Genomic DNA, 19,205 nt, shown 5'->3' with positions numbered 1-19,205 from the left:
GATTCAACTCAGAGATGCTTTTACACAAAAAAGCTCTATTATTGCATTTCCGGTTTTTACATTTTATTTTAATCTCTGTTTTTCTTTCATTTGACCTTTTATGTATCCAGGGAAGCCACAGTTAGATACATACACATGCTGTTTAAGGAGTGTTACTGCCTGGATGAGAAATATAAACACTGAAATGAGCAACATGCGACAGTCTGATCACAATATGAAGCTAAATAAACGTGAAAAAATGTATAAAAGTCACATTGAATAATCATAGGAAAAAATCAGGAATGTGTTGAAATGTCATTCTAAAAGTAGTTTATTACTGTGGTATCAATATTGTGACTCAAGTACAGGATCTAAACACTTCTTACACAACAGTTTTTTTCGGAATAATGAACTTTTTTAAACTTTTTTTGTACAAATCTCCAACCAAGAGTCGTTCTGATACCTTGTAAACCATTGATACACAAGAAATGTATCTGTTATACGAAAAGATAATCAACTAATGTATATCAGACCCGGTGCCGTGGGGCCCTCCCATTTGACATTCCTGCCCTCCCCCAATAAACACGTTTTTTATTATTTCTAAAAATGTTAGAGGATGTGAGGTCCACCCCCCACTTATAAATAATAGCACTTTACCCCTGCTTACAGCTATATGCGGCGAGCTGATTATCGAGCCTTCATTGTAACAGTCGCGGGTGCACTGTGTATGTGCGTGTGGGGAGTGTTGCAGTAGAACATTCCACTGTAGCGCCCGGTACCTTAATGGGACACCCTACATGTTTGAGCACCCTCTATGAAACGTCAAGCTACCCCACAGCACCCCCAAAAGAACATCTCTGGCGTCGACACTGGCCGCGGCACATGACGGTTTTGTGTGCCCTCCCATGACAATCATATGTCCTCTCTGTAGATTTGTTCTGGCGCCGGGTCTGATGTCTATTATTGTGTTTGTCTCTCAGGTGTCTGTACGGCTGGCAGGGGGATTACTGCGATCAGTGCATCCCTCACCCCGGCTGTGTGTACGGCAGCTGTATGGAGCCCTGGCAGTGTCTCTGTGACACCAACTACGGAGGACAGCTGTGTGACAAAGGTACACACACACACACACACACACACACACACACACACACACACACACACACACACTGTTAAGTCTTTAGAGAACTTCTCTGAAAGTAGCTTTTAGATTTTCCTGGGGATTTCTGTCCATATTAAGAAGAACATGAGTGTGAATATGAAGTAAATGTATTATACCGTGTCTTAATAAACTATTAAAGATTATGTCCAGAGATAAAAAAACTGATTAATATGTGAACTTCTGTTCTGCAGATCTGAACACGTGTGCGACGCTGCAGCCGTGTTCAAACGGAGGAACCTGCAGCAACACGGGACCGGACAAATACCACTGCTCCTGCCCCGAGGGCTTCTCTGGGGTCAGCTGTGAGAGAGGTGAGAGGAGCCTGGTTTAAAGAGGGTTTAACCCATTCTGCGTTTAATAAGAGCTTCATTTTATTTATAAAGGCGCCTTTCAAGGCTCTCAAGGTCGCCGTACAAGGTACACAAAACAAAAACAAAAGTCCAAAAAACATTATAATCAATCAATAAAAAAAGAAAAGCAGAGGATGTGTGATGTGATCAGGGTGTTTAATAAGAGCTTGATTTTTTTTATTTTAGTATAAAAATCAGGGAGAATATTCTACATACAGGATGAAAAGTTAGTTTGATTTCCATATTCTGATCACACTGCGGCCCTTCAAAGGATATCTGATGTTCATTGTTGTTAATGTCCATAAATCCAGTTAAAAGTCAAAGAAAAATAACGCTTCTTCCCCTCCTGTCTCAGCGGACCACGCCTGTCTGTCTAACCCCTGCCTGGGGGGGGGAAGCTGTGTGGAGACGAGTCAGGGCTTCGAGTGTCGCTGCTCCTCCGGCTGGACCGGACCCTCCTGCTCCATCAGTAAGACCTCTTTACACCTTTTAAAGGTCACCTATTATGCAAAATCCACTTCTCCATGTCTCTTCTACATCAACATGTGTCCCCTCTGTGGAAAGAGACTCTGAAAGTTTCAGGAACAAAGATTCTCTCTCTTTTTGTAAAAACCTGTCTGAAAATGAGCTGATCAGATTTTGGCCACTTTATGATGTCATAACGATGTGTTGGCTTGTGTAACCATTAGCCAATCACCAACCAAGGTAACCCCCCCCCACACCTTATCACCTGAATCTCCTCCTAGAGCACCATTGTGTTCTCTTTAACCAAATATCTCTCAGAGGGGCGTGGGGAGGGGCTCCTTATTTTCATCTAAAGTAACAAACAGAGAATCAGCACTTTTAAAACAGGGCTGAAACAGAGGGGATTATGGGATGCTGCAATGATCTGTTTGGTGTTTCAGCCAATCAGAGACAGGTTCTGTATATATCTGAGACCTATAATATATTGATGAAAAACAGTATAATAGGGGACCTTTAATATAAGATAAGATTAGATCAGATAAGAATTACTTTATTGATCCCAATTTGGGAAATGTTTGCGTTGCAGCAGCATAAAAAGACATGGCATTGTACAATACAAATTAAAATAAATAAATATTCCAAAATGTAAACATCTCAATAGAAATAATATAGTCCCTCCCCAGATCCTTTTCAAACCTCCAGGGAAGCTGTATGAACTCTTTCTTGTTCTGTGTGTCTCAGATGTGGACGAGTGTGTGTGGAACCCCTGCAGTCATGGAGGCACCTGTCAGGACCTGATCAACGGGTTCAAGTGCACCTGTCCTGCTCAGTGGATCGGGAAGACCTGCCTCATCGGTGAGGCTGCAACCGGCGACTTTGTAACTTTATCAATTCCTCTGCAGATCATTTTCTCCATTAATAGTAGCTGTTTGATCTATAAAATGTCATACATATCCATCCATCAATGTGGATCAATGAGTGATCCTGTGATTGACCTGTTCCACATTTTATCACAAGTGAACGCTCTTGGTCACGACGGTTTAAATTGTCTGGACTACAACGGATAAAGGTTTAAAACGTTATACTGTATTCTGTTGTGGATTATTTTGGTTTTAGATGCAAACGAGTGTGACGACGACCCCTGCGTCAACGCCCACTCCTGCAGGAATCTGATTGGAGGATATTTCTGCGAATGCCTCCCAGGTTGGACGGGAAAGAACTGTGACACCAGTGAGTAAATGCAAAATAATAATCAGTGTAATGAGGAGGAGATGGGAACAGTACAGTCAACCCACAGAAGCAATAACAATAATATGCATTTGTATGGGAACACAACGTTTTTGTTTTGAGACTTAAAGGTGGGGTAGGTAAGTTTTAGAAACCGGCTCGAGATACACTTTTTGTTATATTCCATGGAATGCTCTTAACATCCCGATAGCAATGAATATCTTACAAAAAATCCATAAAAAATGTCATCTGTGGAAGCCGTAGTACTGTAAAAAGCACGACCAATCATTTTAGCCGGCCCGGCTAAAATAACTGGATGGCCTACCTGCCTGTCAGCCTTCCATCTGTGCACAAACTTATCTCGTGCCCTCATTGGTCATGTGCGCGTTCGTGTGTGTTGGAGGAGGGGCTCTGTAAGGAAGTGGCAGATTTTCTCCGGTTGTGTATTTTCAAATTCTAGCGCACTCGAGCCGGTTTCTCAAACTTACCTACCCCACCTTTAAGTGTGTTTGTTCTTTGCTCCAAAAAGACATTCTTAGATGCAACTCTTGGTCTTTCCCAGCTCTGATGTTGTTTACTTTGCTTAATCTAGTCGATCTGTCGGATCACTTGTAATACCTTTATCATAAGAGGGACTCCTTATCTATCCAATGCTCAAATGTTACATAAGGGTTAATTGCTCGGGAGTAAAAATCAACACAACCTCAGTTTCACTTTTGAGTTTTCTTACTGTTTGTACATGTTTAAAGCCTATAATAACTGTTCCTTTAACAAGCTGAACAACACTTTAACTTCAACAAAAGATTATGTAAAAAAACATTTTAAGTTTTGTTGGAGTCAGATGTGGTTTGGTAAATCTGAGCTTTGTACACAAGAAGATAAAAAAGATCTTATCCCTGCTTCTTAGTGATTTCACTCTTTTCTGAACATAAGCTAGAAAATTAGCTCTAAAATATATACAGATGTTTGACAGAGGAAGTGAACAGCAGGTAGTTTTGTCTCCAGGTAGAAGCGCAACAACACCAAACCTCAAAACAAACATCTTATCTGATGGGAAACTGGATTTTTTTGTTTGTTTTCTTTAAGTTGTTATAAAAAAAACTCATAAAACTTGTTTCTGCAGATATCAACGACTGCCGAGGCCAGTGTCAGAACGGAGCCACGTGCAAGGTGAGCCACACACACACACACACACACACACACACACACACACACACACACACACACACACACACACACTGTCTTCACCAGTGCTGTAGACATTAAATGCTGAGTCATGCATGTAGGACAGAGACGTGTATGTGTGTGTGTGTGTCCATGACAACAGCAGATCGTATTTCTCCAAACTTTCTCATTTCCCAGCGGAAGATAAACACTGTGTCCTCATTCTTTTTGAAGCGCTGATTGTTCTTTTTTTTCTGCCATTCTTCCTCTCACAATGGTTTACTGTTTGCTGATAGGAGGCCGATTACATTTCATCTGCGGCTTTATCTGTCAGGGTTCCTGATCATCACACACCGCTCTGTTTGATTTATGGTTCAGTCACAAAGTCAAAGGGAAAGCTTTTTTTTGTATTAAGATGGTGTAGCTAAATCAAAAGTACAAACCACAATGTCTGTGCGCTGTATTAGCATTTGAAAGACTAAGTTATTGAAAGAAGCGCTCCTCCTAACACTTTCTTATGATTGCTGCTTGTTTCTTTCGTGTAGCTAAAGGCTAAAAAAATAAGCTATCATCAGTTATAAGCTGTTATTTGTTGAATCACGCTTTAAAGATACGGTTGGATTAAAACTGGTAACTGGATGTTGACTGATGAATTTCTTGCAAGCTGATATTCATCACAATGACCTCAAATCAGTGGTTGCCTGGCAGGAAGAAAATCCATCTATTAGGGTGACTTCATGCATACTCAAATATGCACGTGAATCTTTAATTGTACCTTCTAACTAGTGTTTTTACTGCTACAGTATTTAAGGTATTTCAATCAGGAAAGACTTCATTTTGTGTCTAAAGAACATTTATTGACACATGCCCCATATGATAAATGTTAAAAGTCTTTGGCGATTAGACCCCGATCCTGATATCGTATATCTTAAGGCTGCTTCTTCTTTTAAATGTTTGTTCTATATATATATTTCACTACAGCCTGTATTCTGTTATTTCCTCTACATGCCTGTCAGGAGAAGCAATGACATTAAAATCGCTCTCACTTAAAATATTCTCTCTCTCTCTCTCTCTCTCTCTCTCTCTCTCTCTCTCTCTCTCTCTCTCTCTCTCTCTCTCTCTCTCTCTCTCTCTGCCAGGACCTGGTGAACGGGTTTCAGTGTGTGTGCGCTCCGGGTTTCGGGGGTGAACGCTGTGAGACGGACGTGGACGAGTGCGCCAGCGAACCGTGTCTCAAAGGCGGCCGTTGCCATGACGAAGTTAACGGCTTCCACTGCCTCTGTCCACCCGGTTCCTCTGGGAGTCGCTGTCAGGTGAGCTGTTGCTAAGATACAGGGAGTTTGCCATAAATATTTTTCAGACAAAGGGTTGATCATTTTTCTTCCTCTTTTGTAACTTCTGTTCTGATTTTGACTAGCATCCATATCATAAACCATTTAAAGATACATTTCATATGCATACAACTTTACAACCTGCTTAGTTGAGGGCTCATTCATTTAAACTAATTTTCAAATCTTAAATTGTTTTGTATCACAAACAAAAATAAATGGATAAATGAAATTGAATGCATATAATTATGTTTTTGCACAGACAGTGAAATCATATCGTCTGTCTCTGTCAACGTGACAAGTATAACTCAATTGTTTATGAAAAAGAAAAATGAAATTTGCCTTAAAGTCAGATTGTAATTGAAAAGTCATTGGGTAGTTTATAAGAGAAAGTGAAGTAATGTCGTTTTTTAATAGTATTAATTCAAGTCTTACAAAAGCCATGCCATAAAAGTGTAATAAAACAATGTAATGTTCCCTGTTGCAGGTTAAATTAAGTTCTTCTTGTATTTAAAAATCAGAGTTTAGTGTGCCATTCAAGAAGTCATTAAAATGCTTTAGTCATAAAAAAGGAATCAGAAAGGTTTTCATATTACTCTGTCGAGAAAATGATTAGAATGTATTCATCATTCATATTATTATTTGAAGTGTTACATACTGTAAGTGGTTTGTTGTCGTCCTGTATGAGGTCTCCACAGATGTGTGTATTGTGCAGCCGTCTTAGAAACGGTGAAACGCTGAGTGTCGTTTTTCATCCTTCTGAATTAGTTTTGTTCTCTCTCCACAGCTGGATATCGATTACTGCCTCCACAGTCCGTGTCAAAGCGGCGGCGAGTGTTTCAACCTGGGGAGCGAGTACGTCTGTGAATGTCCCGAAGACTTCGAGGGGAAGAACTGCTCGCGGCTGAAGGACCACTGCCGCACCACGCCCTGCAAAGGTAGACACTTGACTTATTATCCATGTGCTGTGTGGCCGCTAACAGCGGAGCAAAGACACTCAGGACATTTACTCAAGTACTGCAATAAGTACCATTTTGAGGAACTTCATTTTACCTGAGTATTTTTTATTTCTGCTACAAGTCAACTAATTAAATACCTAAAATGTTAATATTGACCACTGCTATTATATGAGATTATGTATGACATTTTTGGGGATTTTTTGTTATGATCTTTTACAACAAACGTGCAAATATAAATTACATTTATATAATTTTTGATGACATATTACACTATTACTGTTTTATGGCATACTAGATTAAATTAAATCATTTTAAGAAATGCTATAATATAAAGTTTATTTTACATTAGTTTGTTTTACATTAATGACATACACATTTTTATTACTTACTAATCGTATACATACTTATTCATACTTTTAATGACTTACTACACTATCTTTTTACTCTTTTATTTACTTTAATGAGGATATATTATTATAGGTTAAGACGGCACCTTAAAAAACAATCTCTCCTCCTCTCCCTCAGTGATTGACAGCTGCACGGTTGCCGTGGCGTCCAACAGCACGCCGGGCGGGGTGCGTTTGATTTCGTCCAACGTGTGCGGGCCCCACGGTCGCTGTCGGAGTCACGCCGGCGGACAGTTCAGCTGCGCGTGTAAGGAGGGGTTCACCGGGACGTACTGCCACGAGAGTGAGTACATTCATACTTATCATGTATTGTTCTGAAGAAGACCAATACATACAATTCATTAACAAAAACTGCAACTTTCCATAATACTCTTTATTATAATTGTTTTTTTTCCCATTGAAAAGCTTAATTTAACTTCAGGGCTTTATCTAAATTAATGATAATAATAATGTAATGTGTCCTTCTCTGTGTGTCAGATATCAATGACTGTGAGCTGGCTCCCTGTCTGAACGGAGGGACCTGCATCGATAAAGTCAGTCAGTATCTCTGCATCTGTGCAGACGGCTGGGACGGACCCACCTGCCACAACAGTGAGTCCTCCTCTTCTTCCTCTTCTTCCTCTTCCTCCTCCTCCTCCTCCTCCTCCTCTTCCTCTTCAACATAGCAGTTGGACACACACTGTGCAGTAGAGGTGGAAAGTAGTGGAGTACAAATACTTCATTACTGTACTTAAGTACATTGTTCTGGTATCAGTACTTCACTCCACTACTTATTTTTCTGACGACTTTTTACTTTGACTTCTTACATTTTGAACCCAAATACCTGTACTTTCTACTTCTTACATGTTTAACACAAATACCTGTACTTTCTACTTCTTACATTTTGAACACAAATACCTGTACTTTCTACTTCTTACATTTTCCAAACAGGCTGGTTCCTTTAGTTTGAATGTGTGTTTGGTGGCGTGATCATTATTATTTAGAGTCATTGCGTGCCTATTGATTTGAACACGATCCGTGTATCCATCATTTCCTGGTCTTCTCTAAAGAAGAGGGACCAATGAAAACGTTGTCATGTTGCCGTTGTTCAGCATGGAAACATTCATTAGCTAACAATGACATTATTGTTCTATTAATATAAAGGGAGGTCAGGTACTCTTTAAAACAGCTGCTAGTTATGGGTACTTTTTACTGAAGTACATTTCAAAGCCCTCTTTACTTTTACTCGAGTAAAGAAGTTTAGTCAGTACTTCTACTTTCACCAGAGTATTTTTAAACATGAGTATCTGTACTTCTAAGGATGTGTGTACTTTTGCCATCTCTGCCGTGCAGCGGACATGTTGGACGTGCTCTCATGTTTTGTATTTTTCTCGTTCAGATATCGACGACTGCAGCTCGGCTCCGTGTCAGAACCGCGGCGTCTGTCGAGATCTGGTCAACGATTTCTTCTGCCAGTGTAACAACGGCTGGAAGGGGAAGACCTGCCACTCACGTGAGGATTTATGTGTTTTAGAACACTTTCTTGCTTCTGGTTTGACTTTTATGGACACAAAATGGTAATAGGCTGCATTTACAGTAGATACATTTATCCAAATTGCTTTACAATTTCACTCCAATTTAATCAAGTTGCTGGCCTTATCATCCAAAGCGATTTGGGGTTCAAGTTCCATTGGTGGAACAAAAATGTTACAAGTAAAAAAAAATATACAAACATATAGTACACTAAACTCTTAATTATTTATTTATTTGTTACGGCCCGTCCACACAGCGGCGTGCGTTGAAGCTTGCTCCATTTTTTGGAATATGAGGAAATGACCTGCGGTGTGTCTCGCCCAGCATACACGCGGTTTGATTGGCTGCATAAACGGGATTTGATTGGCTGACGCTTCCACCGAAGCTTCAGAAGCTTCAAAAGTTGAACATGGCTCAACTTTTGCAGCGAGCAACGCGTAGCTACGCTCCCCACAATGCAGTTTGGCGAAGCGTGACGTCACCCCATTCAAGTGAATGGAGCAAGATTCAACGCACGCCGCTGTGTGGACGCGCCGTTACTGCAGTGAGAGTTGCAAAATAAATGTCGTACATGACAATACAGATATATTCTATTCTATTCTACACAAGTAAAAAATACATTGTACTACAGTTCAAGTGATCCATTTCCAAAATAGTTTTAACCCCTTGTTTGATAATAGTTTTTTTAATTTCATGCACCATTTATACTTCCACTCCACTACATCTCAAATCCAAAACATCACATTTGTCTGACAGCTTTGGTTACTTTTCAGATTATATATTTTTTCATTCCCTTTCTGTGACTCACTGATGTCCTTTTTCATTCCCAGGAGAGAGTCAGTGTGACGAGGAGACGTGTAACCACGGAGGAACCTGCTACGATGAAGGAGACGCCTTCAAGTGTCAGTGTGCTGCCGGCTGGGAGGGTGTGACCTGTAGCATCGGTGAGCATGATGCCATGTTTTAAACTTTTTAAAGGTCACCTATTATGCAAAATCCACTTGTTCATGTCTTGTATACATCAACATGTGTCCCCTCTTCTCCATGTCTCTTCTACATCATGTGTCCCCTCTTCTTCATGTCTCTTCTACATCAACATGTGTCCCCTCTTCTTCATGTCTCTTCTACATCAACATGTGTCCCCTCTTCTTCATGTCTTTTCTACATCAACATGTGTCCCCTCTTCTTCATGTCTCTTCTACATCAACATGTGTCCCCTCTTCTTCATGTCTCTTCTACATCAACATGTGTCCCCTCTTCTTCATGTCTCTTCTACATCAACATGTGTCCCCTCTTCTTCATGTCTCTTCTACATAAACATGTGTCCCCTCTTCTTCATGTCTCTTCTACATCAACATGTGTCCCCTCTTCTTCACGTCTCTTCTACATCAACATGTGTCCCCTCTTCTTCATGTCTCTTCTACATCAACATGTGTCCCCTCTGTGTAAAGAGACTCTGAAAGTTTCAGGAAAAAAGATTCTCTCTCTTTTTGTCCTGATCCATTTATATAAAAACCTGTCTGAAAATGAGCTGATCAGATTTTGGCCACTTTATGATGTCATAACGATGTTTTGGCTTGGGTGACTATTAGCCAATCACCAACCAAGGTAACCCCCCCCCCCCACCTTATCACCTGAATCTCCTCCTAGAGCACCATTGAGTTCTTTGTAACCAAATGTCTCTCAGAGGGGCGTGGGGAGGGGCTCCTTATTTTCATCTAAAGTAACAGACAGAGAATCAGCACTTTTGAAACAGGGCTGAAACAGAGGGGATTATGGGATGCTGCAATGATCTGTTTGGTGTTTGGAGCCAAACACTTCAGAGACATGTTTTGTATATAACAGAGACCTATAATATATTGATGAAAAACTGTATAATGGACGACCTTTAAAATATAATACACTGTAGTTTGCCATTATATACTAATTGTCCTAAGTGTTTTTTGTTGTTTAGCTTTTAGGGTTATTTGTATAGTTACAGTTCAATTTGGTCTAAATACTTGTCTTTAGCATCCTTTTTGAATGCTGAATTGCCTTTTACATGTTTTTTATTATCCCTATATATTTCTTTTTTTACCTAGTTTGCAACTTATTTTTTTCAATTGTTTATTTTCGCACCACCAGGTACCAAAGCAAATTCCTTGTGTGTGTAAACGTACCTGGCAATAAACTTGATTGTGATTGTGTCTCCAGCGAAGAACAGCAGCTGTGTGTCGAGTCCCTGTGAGAACGGAGGAACCTGCGTGGTGGACGGAGACTCGTTCAGCTGCGTCTGCAAGGAAGGCTGGGAGGGCGCCACCTGCAGCCAGAGTGAGTCACTGCACCCGCATGTTCACACATTACGTATCAATAAGTCCAATCTGCACTATTAATTTAACATTTCAAAAGTACACCATCTGTCCCAAGACATGTATTCATCAGTTGTGACAGGAGATGCAGTATCTTGTATTGAGATTGTATACTTTTGTTCAATAAAACTACGCTAATGTGCTCACGTTTAGCAAGTCCTAGCCACATTTAGCATGTAACAAATGTTATTTTCTTAACATGCTTATTTTATACATTTTGAAATGGCCTATGTGTACAAAGATACACTAAGAAAACCACTAAATATTCGGACAGCGACACTTGTTATTGGTTAAATGCATATTTAGTGCTATGCTGTAAGTCACTTTTAGTATGACAATGCATTATATGCACCAATTATGCAGCAACCAGTCCAATCTGCACTATTAATTTAACATTTTAAAGGTACACCATCTGTCCCAAGACATGTATTCATCAGTTGTGACAGGAGATGCGGTGTTAAAAATGTGAAGCACCTTTGTTCAATAAAACTACGCTAATGCGCTCAGGTTTAGCATGTCCTAGCCACATTTCAAGATTCAAGATTCAAGGCTTTTATTGTCATTTGTACATAGCTACAGTGTACTTATGTCAATGAAAATCTTAGGTCCAACAGTGCAACCCAATAAAACAGATAAAATAGTACAAGTAAATACAAATAATATAGAATAGATGTTAACATTGTTACATAGCATTTAGCATGTAACAATGGTAGTTTGTTAACATGCTTATTTCATACATTTTAAAATGGCCTATGTGTAGAAGATACACAAAGAAAACCACTAAATATTCGGACAGCGACACATGTTAGTGTTTAAATGCATATTTGGTTCTATGCTGTAAGTCCCCTTTTAGTATGTCAACGCATAGTGTGCTAATATTTTAGCGACGAACAGAATGATAGATGTCTAACGCAACATTTTCTGTCTTTATTTTCCAGACGCCAACGACTGCAGTCCTCATCCCTGGTGAGTTCAACACACACAGATGAATATAAAATGTAGATACACACTAAATAAACCATTATATAAGTCATAGCTAAGTGAACAAGTCAGGGTCTAATGTTTATATCTGCTTTCGTTTTGTAAAAATAATTATCCTTCTTCAATCAAATCAAATCTGGAAAAAGACATCTCAATGCCAGTAAGAGTTTTTATTTGCTCAACGACTATTTTCTCTCCAAGACACAGTGTCGCAAATTGCTCGTATCTAAAAAAATAAAATAATTATATATTATTGGTACGAGGGCTCCAGCTCCGTCAAGTCAGGGTTATTGACTTGTAGTTTAGTTGGCAGAAACGATGAGGATTTCAGAGAGTACACGCTACAGATGATTTATTTTTGGGATCAAAGTCTTGTTATTGCACACAGTGTATCTGATCATCCTCTCTGTGCTGCAGCTACAACAGTGGGACCTGTGTGGATGGAGACAACTGGTATCGATGTGAATGTTCTCCGGGTTTCGCCGGTCCAGACTGCAGAATCAGTGAGTGTTGACCTTTGACCTTTCCTCCATCTCTTCATTCAGCTTATTCAACAATAAAATATAATAATCAAAGACATAATCTGTTGTTGATTTCTTTCATGCTGTAGTTTTGTTGGATATTTTCATCTTCAGAGACTTTTCTCTCTGATAGCGTTGTGAAGAAAAGGTTCTCAGCCTCGCTGTGTTAGAAAAAGACAGAGAAATGCCATTTTAATTTATTTCAGTGGACAAAAATACTAAGTGTCACTCGTCTCTTTTCAGACATCAATGAGTGCCAGTCGTCGCCCTGCTCCTTCGGCTCCACCTGTGTGGATGAAATCAACGCTTTCCGCTGCATCTGTCCTCCAGGAAGAACTGGCCCCCGCTGCCAAGAAGGTAAAACCTGCAGACAGTGAACTTTATACAGTTTGTATCCTGTTACAACAGGTCTTAGACATGATCTTCCCCATTGATCAACTGTCACACAAAACAGTAAATGGGGCAGCTTTAGCCAACATTGCTAATGTCCAGCTGTTGTCCCCAGCCAGATGATAATGGACACCTTTTTAAAATCACAATACATCAACAGCATTAGTTATAAAGAAAGGATGAAAGACAAGTAGATACAGACGAAAGGATAAAAGAGAACAATAACATGTATGTGCAGATAGTTTACAGCAGCCAATATACTGTGTTTACCAAGAGTCTAACATCACTTTCCATTTAAGAAAATCTACCTATCAGACATCTGTTAACCAATTCACCAGACTTAATCAAGACAATTATATTCTGTTCAGGGAAATGGCCGAGTTGTCAGGATATCTGTGCACTGACTTGTTGTTGTTGATCACTCTGAGTATATATTAATGGTGTGTTTGTGCTGCAGCGTCGGGGCGGCCCTGTGTGGTGGGGGGGGGGCAGCTGGCTCTGGACGGCAGCCGGTGGGACGACGACTGCAACATCTGCCGCTGCCACAACGGGAGGACCACCTGCACCAAGGTACACCTGCTGTTTGATATTATTCTGATGGTTTATGATACTATACTGTACTTCTTTATGATACTATACTGTACTTCTTTATGATACTATACTGTACTTCTTTATTATACTATACTGTACTTCTTTATGATACTATACTGTACTTCTTTATGATACTATACTGTACTTCTTTATTATACTATACTGTACTTCTTTATGATACTATACTGTACTTCTTTATGATACTATACTGTACTTCTTTATGATACTATACTGTACTTCTTTATGATACTATACTGTACTTCTTTATTATACTATACTGTACTTCTTTATGATACTATACTGTACTTCTTTTGACATTCTTAAAAACATTTTTTATTTACATTCCGATTTGACGCATTGTTCTATAGATTTTCTTTTGTTAACACAATCTTGCATTTAAGAAGTTGATCATGTATTGTATGTGAAGATTTGCGAAATAAATCTCAACTGTAAGATAATTGTAGAAAAGATCTAAAAAGTGTGACATTTCAGTAACAAAAGCTAAAAATAAATACCTACCAAATAGTTAATAATCAACAAATAAGCAGACCCTCCTGTTTCAACTGCACCTTGGCCAAAAAATATATATTTCTGTATGTTGCTCGTAAAAAGTATTCTGCTTGTTCAAAGCTGTACTTCAAGGATCTTTGCTATTTTTAGTTTGTGTCATCATGGTTTATTGCAATTATTGTTGCTAAGTTGCTTTGGATAAAAGCTTCAACTAAATGTAATATATTGAACATTCAGTGAGTGTAACCTCTCTCCCCCCCCCCTCAGTTGTGGTGTGGCCCTACATGTAATTATTGGTAAAATACTGAATGTCCTCTTCCAATATCAGAGTCCACATGGTAACAAAGGTATCCCAACTGTAGCTGTGTACATGACAGGATGTATGATTACCTAGAAGAGCATCAGGACTGTTTTAGGCATATGATAGCTATGTGATTAACATGATGATTCAGCCTCTATGGAGATAGACATATGACAAGCATGATCATTTGTGACGTGGAGCTAATCTGAAGTAAACATTGAATACTGCTTTCTATTCCTCCATCTTGTGACTGTGTAACTTCCTCTCTTGGATATCAGCATGTGAAGGACACTGTTCAGGAACTAGTTGATGCTCTGTATGTGATGACTACTTCCATTCTTGAGAGATATTAGTGATATTTTTAGTAATATTTAACAGTAATATATTGAACATTTAGTGAGTGTAACCCCTCTCTCCCCCCCTCAGTTTCAGTGCGGCCCTACATGTAATATATTGAACAGTCAGTGAGTGTAACCCCTCTCCCCCCCCCCCCCCCCCCCCCTCAGTTTCAGTGCGGCCCTCGCCCCTGCAGTCTCCTCTCTCAGCCTCCAGGCTCTGAGTGTCCGGAGGCTCAGACCTGCGAGGCGCTGCAGGACGAGCGCTGCTTCGTGAAGCCGTGCCCGGGCCAGGGGGAGTGCTGGAGCCCCGCCCACCAGGCCCCGCCCACTGACAGCTGTCACTCAGAGAGCGGCTGCGCCAACCTCACCTTCACCTTCAACATGGACGTCATGGCAACGGTCAGTTTCCTACTTCCTGTTTCCTACTTCCACCTTCTTCACAATCCTCTCTGTCAAACTTTTCTTTGCTATTCATCAGGCTTTTTAAAAATGTTATTAACATTCTATTTGTATTTGATTAACAGTGGTGGAATGGAACTAAATAGTTTACTGTAGTACACATTTGGGGTACTTCTACATTACTTACTTTGATTAAGTTTACATTTGAGGTACTTGTACGTGAACCTTTTGGGTACTTTAACTTTTTTTATTCCACGTAAGTACACATTTAAGGTACTTGTACTTTACTTACACTTAAGGACATATTTGAGGTCATTTTACATAATGTTCTTAAATACACTTTTGAGGTACTTATACAGTACTTTACTTACTTTGCTTAAGGACATATTTGAGGTCATTTTACTTCACTTACTGTACTTAAGTACAGATGTGAGCTACTTGTACTTAACTTTATATACTAAGGTACGTGTGAGGTACTTTTACTTTGCCTACTGTAGCTGATTTGAGGTACTTGTGCTTCACTTACTATGCTATACAGTATGTGTATCCTTGGGTAATATTTTAGTTGGAGAAGTTGAATAAATTCCTCCATTTCCATATCTGTGTAGTGTTTCTGTATATATTTACTCTGTATGTTCTACCCCCGTGGGACTAATTGATAACCTGCTGGTGCTAAAACTTCCCAAAATGTGTTAATTAAAGTACATTTATCTATTGTACAGGGTGTGACGGTGGAGCAGGTTTGTCGTGAGCTCAGGAGCCTCTACGTCGAGAAGAACCTGTCCTCCTCCTCCTCCTCTTCCTCCTCTTCCTCTTCCTCCGTCTCCATGACCTGCGAGCCGTCGCTCAGCACCAACAACGAGATCCACGTTGCCATCGTGAGTTACATGTGGCCTTAAAGTCATTTTTAGTCGTTGAAAGTTCAGAACAAACCCCCCTCAAAAACAATATTAAGCTGTCATGAGATGATGAGTTGTGGTTGGAATGTATCCTTATTTCCTTTATATCACATTAAGATGTTCCCAAAGTCTGGAATTATAAAGTGGAAAAGAGACAGGAACGTTGAGATAAAAGCAGCAACACTGCATCCAAAATGCCAGAAAATGTTCTCTTAGAGATGGAAAAGCTTTCTTGACTTATTGTGCAGCAGGAATCCGTGATTAGGGGAAACCATCATGAGCATTTAGTTACACTCGAGTGTCACAGATAAGCAGACCATAATGGAGTTTCTCTGTTGGTTATTCCAGTCGACGGAGGAGCAGAGGAGAGGTCTGACCTTCGTCAAGGAAATCACAGACAGGATCATGGATCTGGTGAGCAAGAGGAGCGCCAACAGCAGCATCATCAGCGCCATCGCAGAGGTCCGGGTCCAGAGGCGGCAGAACCACAACGCCAACGGTGAGACTCTCAGTGGAAAACACATTGGTGCTTTCAATTCTTAGCGTTCATTCTTGTTCTTGGGAATCGTTTTTGGACAAAATAAGCAAAATAATGGGGATGTAGATATTGAATTGCTCTTTTTACCGCACTGTTAGCGTACAGTTTTACTATTATGCTGCTGTGTTTATTGTATTTTTGTAACTCTCGCACAACAATTTCCTTTCGGATAAATAAAGTCTTATCTCTTATCTTATCTGATGAGGAGAATAAGGCATCTTTTTTGACACCCAAGACAGTTCTTGAGCAGTTTTGTCCACACTGAGGCCATTTGAGGACCATAAAGTTATTTACTGAGTAACCTCAATCTGCTCAAATCACGGTTATAACTCTAGGTCCGATTCCTATTCCTATATTTGACCAGGGATAAGATAATGTTGTCAAACTGCATCTGCTTGTCTTTGGTCTTTGAGGGAATGGAGGATTTTAGTTCCTGTTTTTTCTTAACTAAAAAAGGATAACCCTAACTGCATATTGTCAAGTTCTCTACTGTCAGCCGACTACAGGACAAAGGATATTGTATATCCTCCTTGTCGCCCAGCCCTATTTTACATTTAGTCCAGCGTAATACCGATTTTTAAATAATGTGTACAGTTTTAGTTGAAATTCAATAAAGTAGAATTGGGAGGGATGAAACCCTCTTTAATGGTCACACATGCAGAGCACACAGCACACAGTGACATTTGGCCTCTGCTTTTAACCCACCCTAGTACTAGGAGCAGTGGGCAGCTATTGTACAGCGCCCGGGGAGCAATGGGAGTGAGGGGGGAAGGGGGGTGTCCGGTGCCTTGCTCAAGGTCAAAGTGGCTTGTGTTGTCCTGACATTTTTGCAGTTTGACAGCTCATAACAATTAAACATTTCCAAAGGGTCAGACTGTCCTTTACATATAGGCTGGGTAATATGTCTAACTAAATAGATTTCGTAATATGAGATCATCTTAGATTTTGGATATTGTGATGTTAGGATATGGTTGTCAATTTCAGATTTTAAAGTCTGTATTACAGTTAATTGATGTCATTTTATAATTTATATTATTTGTCTTTCAACCAAGTACCTCCATATTGATACTGACTTACTGGTCAGTATCAATATGGAGGTACTTGGTCGAAAAACTTGTGATATTTTATATCCTCCATATTTCTCAGGCCTAAAACTAGTTTAACACTTTAGTCCACCGTCATAGATACAGATTATAAAGATGACAGATTCTTAAACCATGTGTACAGATAGAGAGGTCATTTCAAAGTGTTTTCAGTTGTCCTGACATCTGTTCTTCCATCCAGCAGACCACATCGTGCCTCTTCTGATTTCCGCGGTGGTCTTCATCTGGGTGCTGGCCATGACCTCCATGTTGCTGTGGTGTGTGAGGAGGCGGAGGAGGCGGAGGAAACAGAGCGCTCACACCGGGGTCAACACACTTGCGGCATCATCAGCATCGCCAACATCATCAGCTGTAACCCCGGCAACCGAGGACAACAACGCCCTCCACAACAGCGTCAGCACCCCCCGCGAGCAGCTCAACCACATCAAGAACCCCATCGAGAAAAACAACCCCAACCTCCAGCACCACCTCCTCCATCACCACCACATCTGCGAGGACAAGAACGCGGTCAACGCCAAGATCAGGAAGTCGGACGGCGGGAGCCAATCAGACGACGAGGAGGAGATGGATAAGAGGCTGCAGAAGGCGAGGTTTCCCAGAGCCCCGCCGGCATATTCGCTGGTGGACTGGGAGGAGCGACCCCCCCATCATCTGACAGGCAAACACTGGACAAACAAACAGGACAACAGGCAACTTCAGTCACAGAGTGTAAACAGGACGGAGTATATTGTATAACCAACGGGGCTCAAAATGACTGGACAATCCTTTCGAGATCAAACCCCCCCAAAACGGGGAAAAACGTTATCTTTTGTTTATTTGTTATGTTATTTTTTCTTCCGGACTGATGGATTTAATTTATGACGCGGATCTGGACGGTCCACCGCTGGATCTCCGATACTGCGGACAGTTTTCGTTAAATTTGGACGTGCAGGAGCGTTTTTTTTTTGGGGTTCAATAATAAGTTTTGTAGTTTGAATGTGCTGCAGCAAAGTTGGAAAATATTTATTTAGTTCTTTGCGCGGCCAATTTTGAGTCATTATGAAGAATCGTCCGTGTAGAATGTTTCTGTAAAGATGTGTACATATTTTTTTTTTTATTAATCAATGTGTATATTTGGATTTATTAACTTAATCATCAAGAGCCTTTTTTTTTTATTTATGAGTTGAAGCTTTGTAAGCTCACGATTTCTTGATGGAAATGTTTTTTTTTTAATATAATTTTAACACCAAAAGTGTTCTTGGAAAAATAGTTTATTTTTAGCCTTTTGGATTTGGGCATTTTTGTGCCTCAATGAAATGTTTTGTACATCGTCTGTGAGGCCGTTTTGTTGGTATGTTTGCCAGAATGTTATGTTGTAAGCACTCTACACGTACACGGAGAGGAAGGGGGGTAATTGATTGATGAGACAGGATCCTTTTATACAAACCAACATGGCGGCCCATATACTGCTTTTGCTACTGAAATTAAACTCTTTAAGGGACGCAACTTTTTTTTGCAATTATTTGTACAATTTGTACAGTGTAAAAAAAAAAGAGTTGAGCACAGGCTTTCTGTTTCCATGTTTGTAACAATCTGAATGAGCCCTGTAGAGTTTGCATCCAGTGTGCATCCAGTGTGAAAACTTGAGGTCTGAAACGTCACAGGAAGCCATTTTAGGAAGTACTGAAAGAGAGAGTTTAACACTTTTTGTGACATGTTGCCTGTTGTTGATTGGAGGAAAAAGTAAGGCTGTGAAT

At 40.2% G+C, this 19,205-nt stretch overlaps 1 protein-coding gene across 3 annotated transcripts in view; it reads left to right on the top strand.

The window, feature by feature from the left end:
* LOC117481721 (protein jagged-1a-like) overlaps positions 1-19,205 on the top strand; it is a 36,324-nt gene that overhangs the window by 17,047 nt on the left and 72 nt on the right. For 2 of the 3 annotated variants that reach the window (XM_034129572.1, XM_034129574.1), the window contains 21 exons: positions 960-1,090; positions 1,330-1,449; positions 1,844-1,957; positions 2,695-2,808; positions 3,070-3,183; positions 4,304-4,350; positions 5,484-5,657; positions 6,460-6,610; positions 7,157-7,321; positions 7,516-7,629; positions 8,417-8,530; positions 9,381-9,494; positions 10,744-10,860; positions 11,837-11,864; positions 12,297-12,382; positions 12,644-12,757; positions 13,248-13,360; positions 14,699-14,929; positions 15,652-15,807; positions 16,177-16,327; positions 17,651-19,205. The exon at positions 17,651-19,205 is cut by the window's right edge and continues 72 nt beyond it. In XM_034129572.1, the coding sequence (XP_033985463.1) occupies positions 960-1,090; positions 1,330-1,449; positions 1,844-1,957; positions 2,695-2,808; positions 3,070-3,183; positions 4,304-4,350; positions 5,484-5,657; positions 6,460-6,610; positions 7,157-7,321; positions 7,516-7,629; positions 8,417-8,530; positions 9,381-9,494; positions 10,744-10,860; positions 11,837-11,864; positions 12,297-12,382; positions 12,644-12,757; positions 13,248-13,360; positions 14,699-14,929; positions 15,652-15,807; positions 16,177-16,327; positions 17,651-18,204 (3,022 nt within the window). In that variant the 3' untranslated portion in view covers positions 18,205-19,205. The remainder of the gene's footprint in view (positions 1-959; positions 1,091-1,329; positions 1,450-1,843; positions 1,958-2,694; positions 2,809-3,069; positions 3,184-4,303; positions 4,351-5,483; positions 5,658-6,459; positions 6,611-7,156; positions 7,322-7,515; positions 7,630-8,416; positions 8,531-9,380; positions 9,495-10,743; positions 10,861-11,836; positions 11,865-12,296; positions 12,383-12,643; positions 12,758-13,247; positions 13,361-14,698; positions 14,930-15,651; positions 15,808-16,176; positions 16,328-17,650) is intronic. The other variant, XM_034129573.1, reaches the window with a different exon arrangement.

Source organism: Trematomus bernacchii, unplaced genomic scaffold (assembly GCF_902827165.1).
Source record: "Trematomus bernacchii unplaced genomic scaffold, fTreBer1.1, whole genome shotgun sequence".
Taxonomy (NCBI): domain Eukaryota; kingdom Metazoa; phylum Chordata; class Actinopteri; order Perciformes; family Nototheniidae; genus Trematomus; species Trematomus bernacchii.
This window is presented reverse-complemented; position numbering and strand designations above follow the sequence as displayed.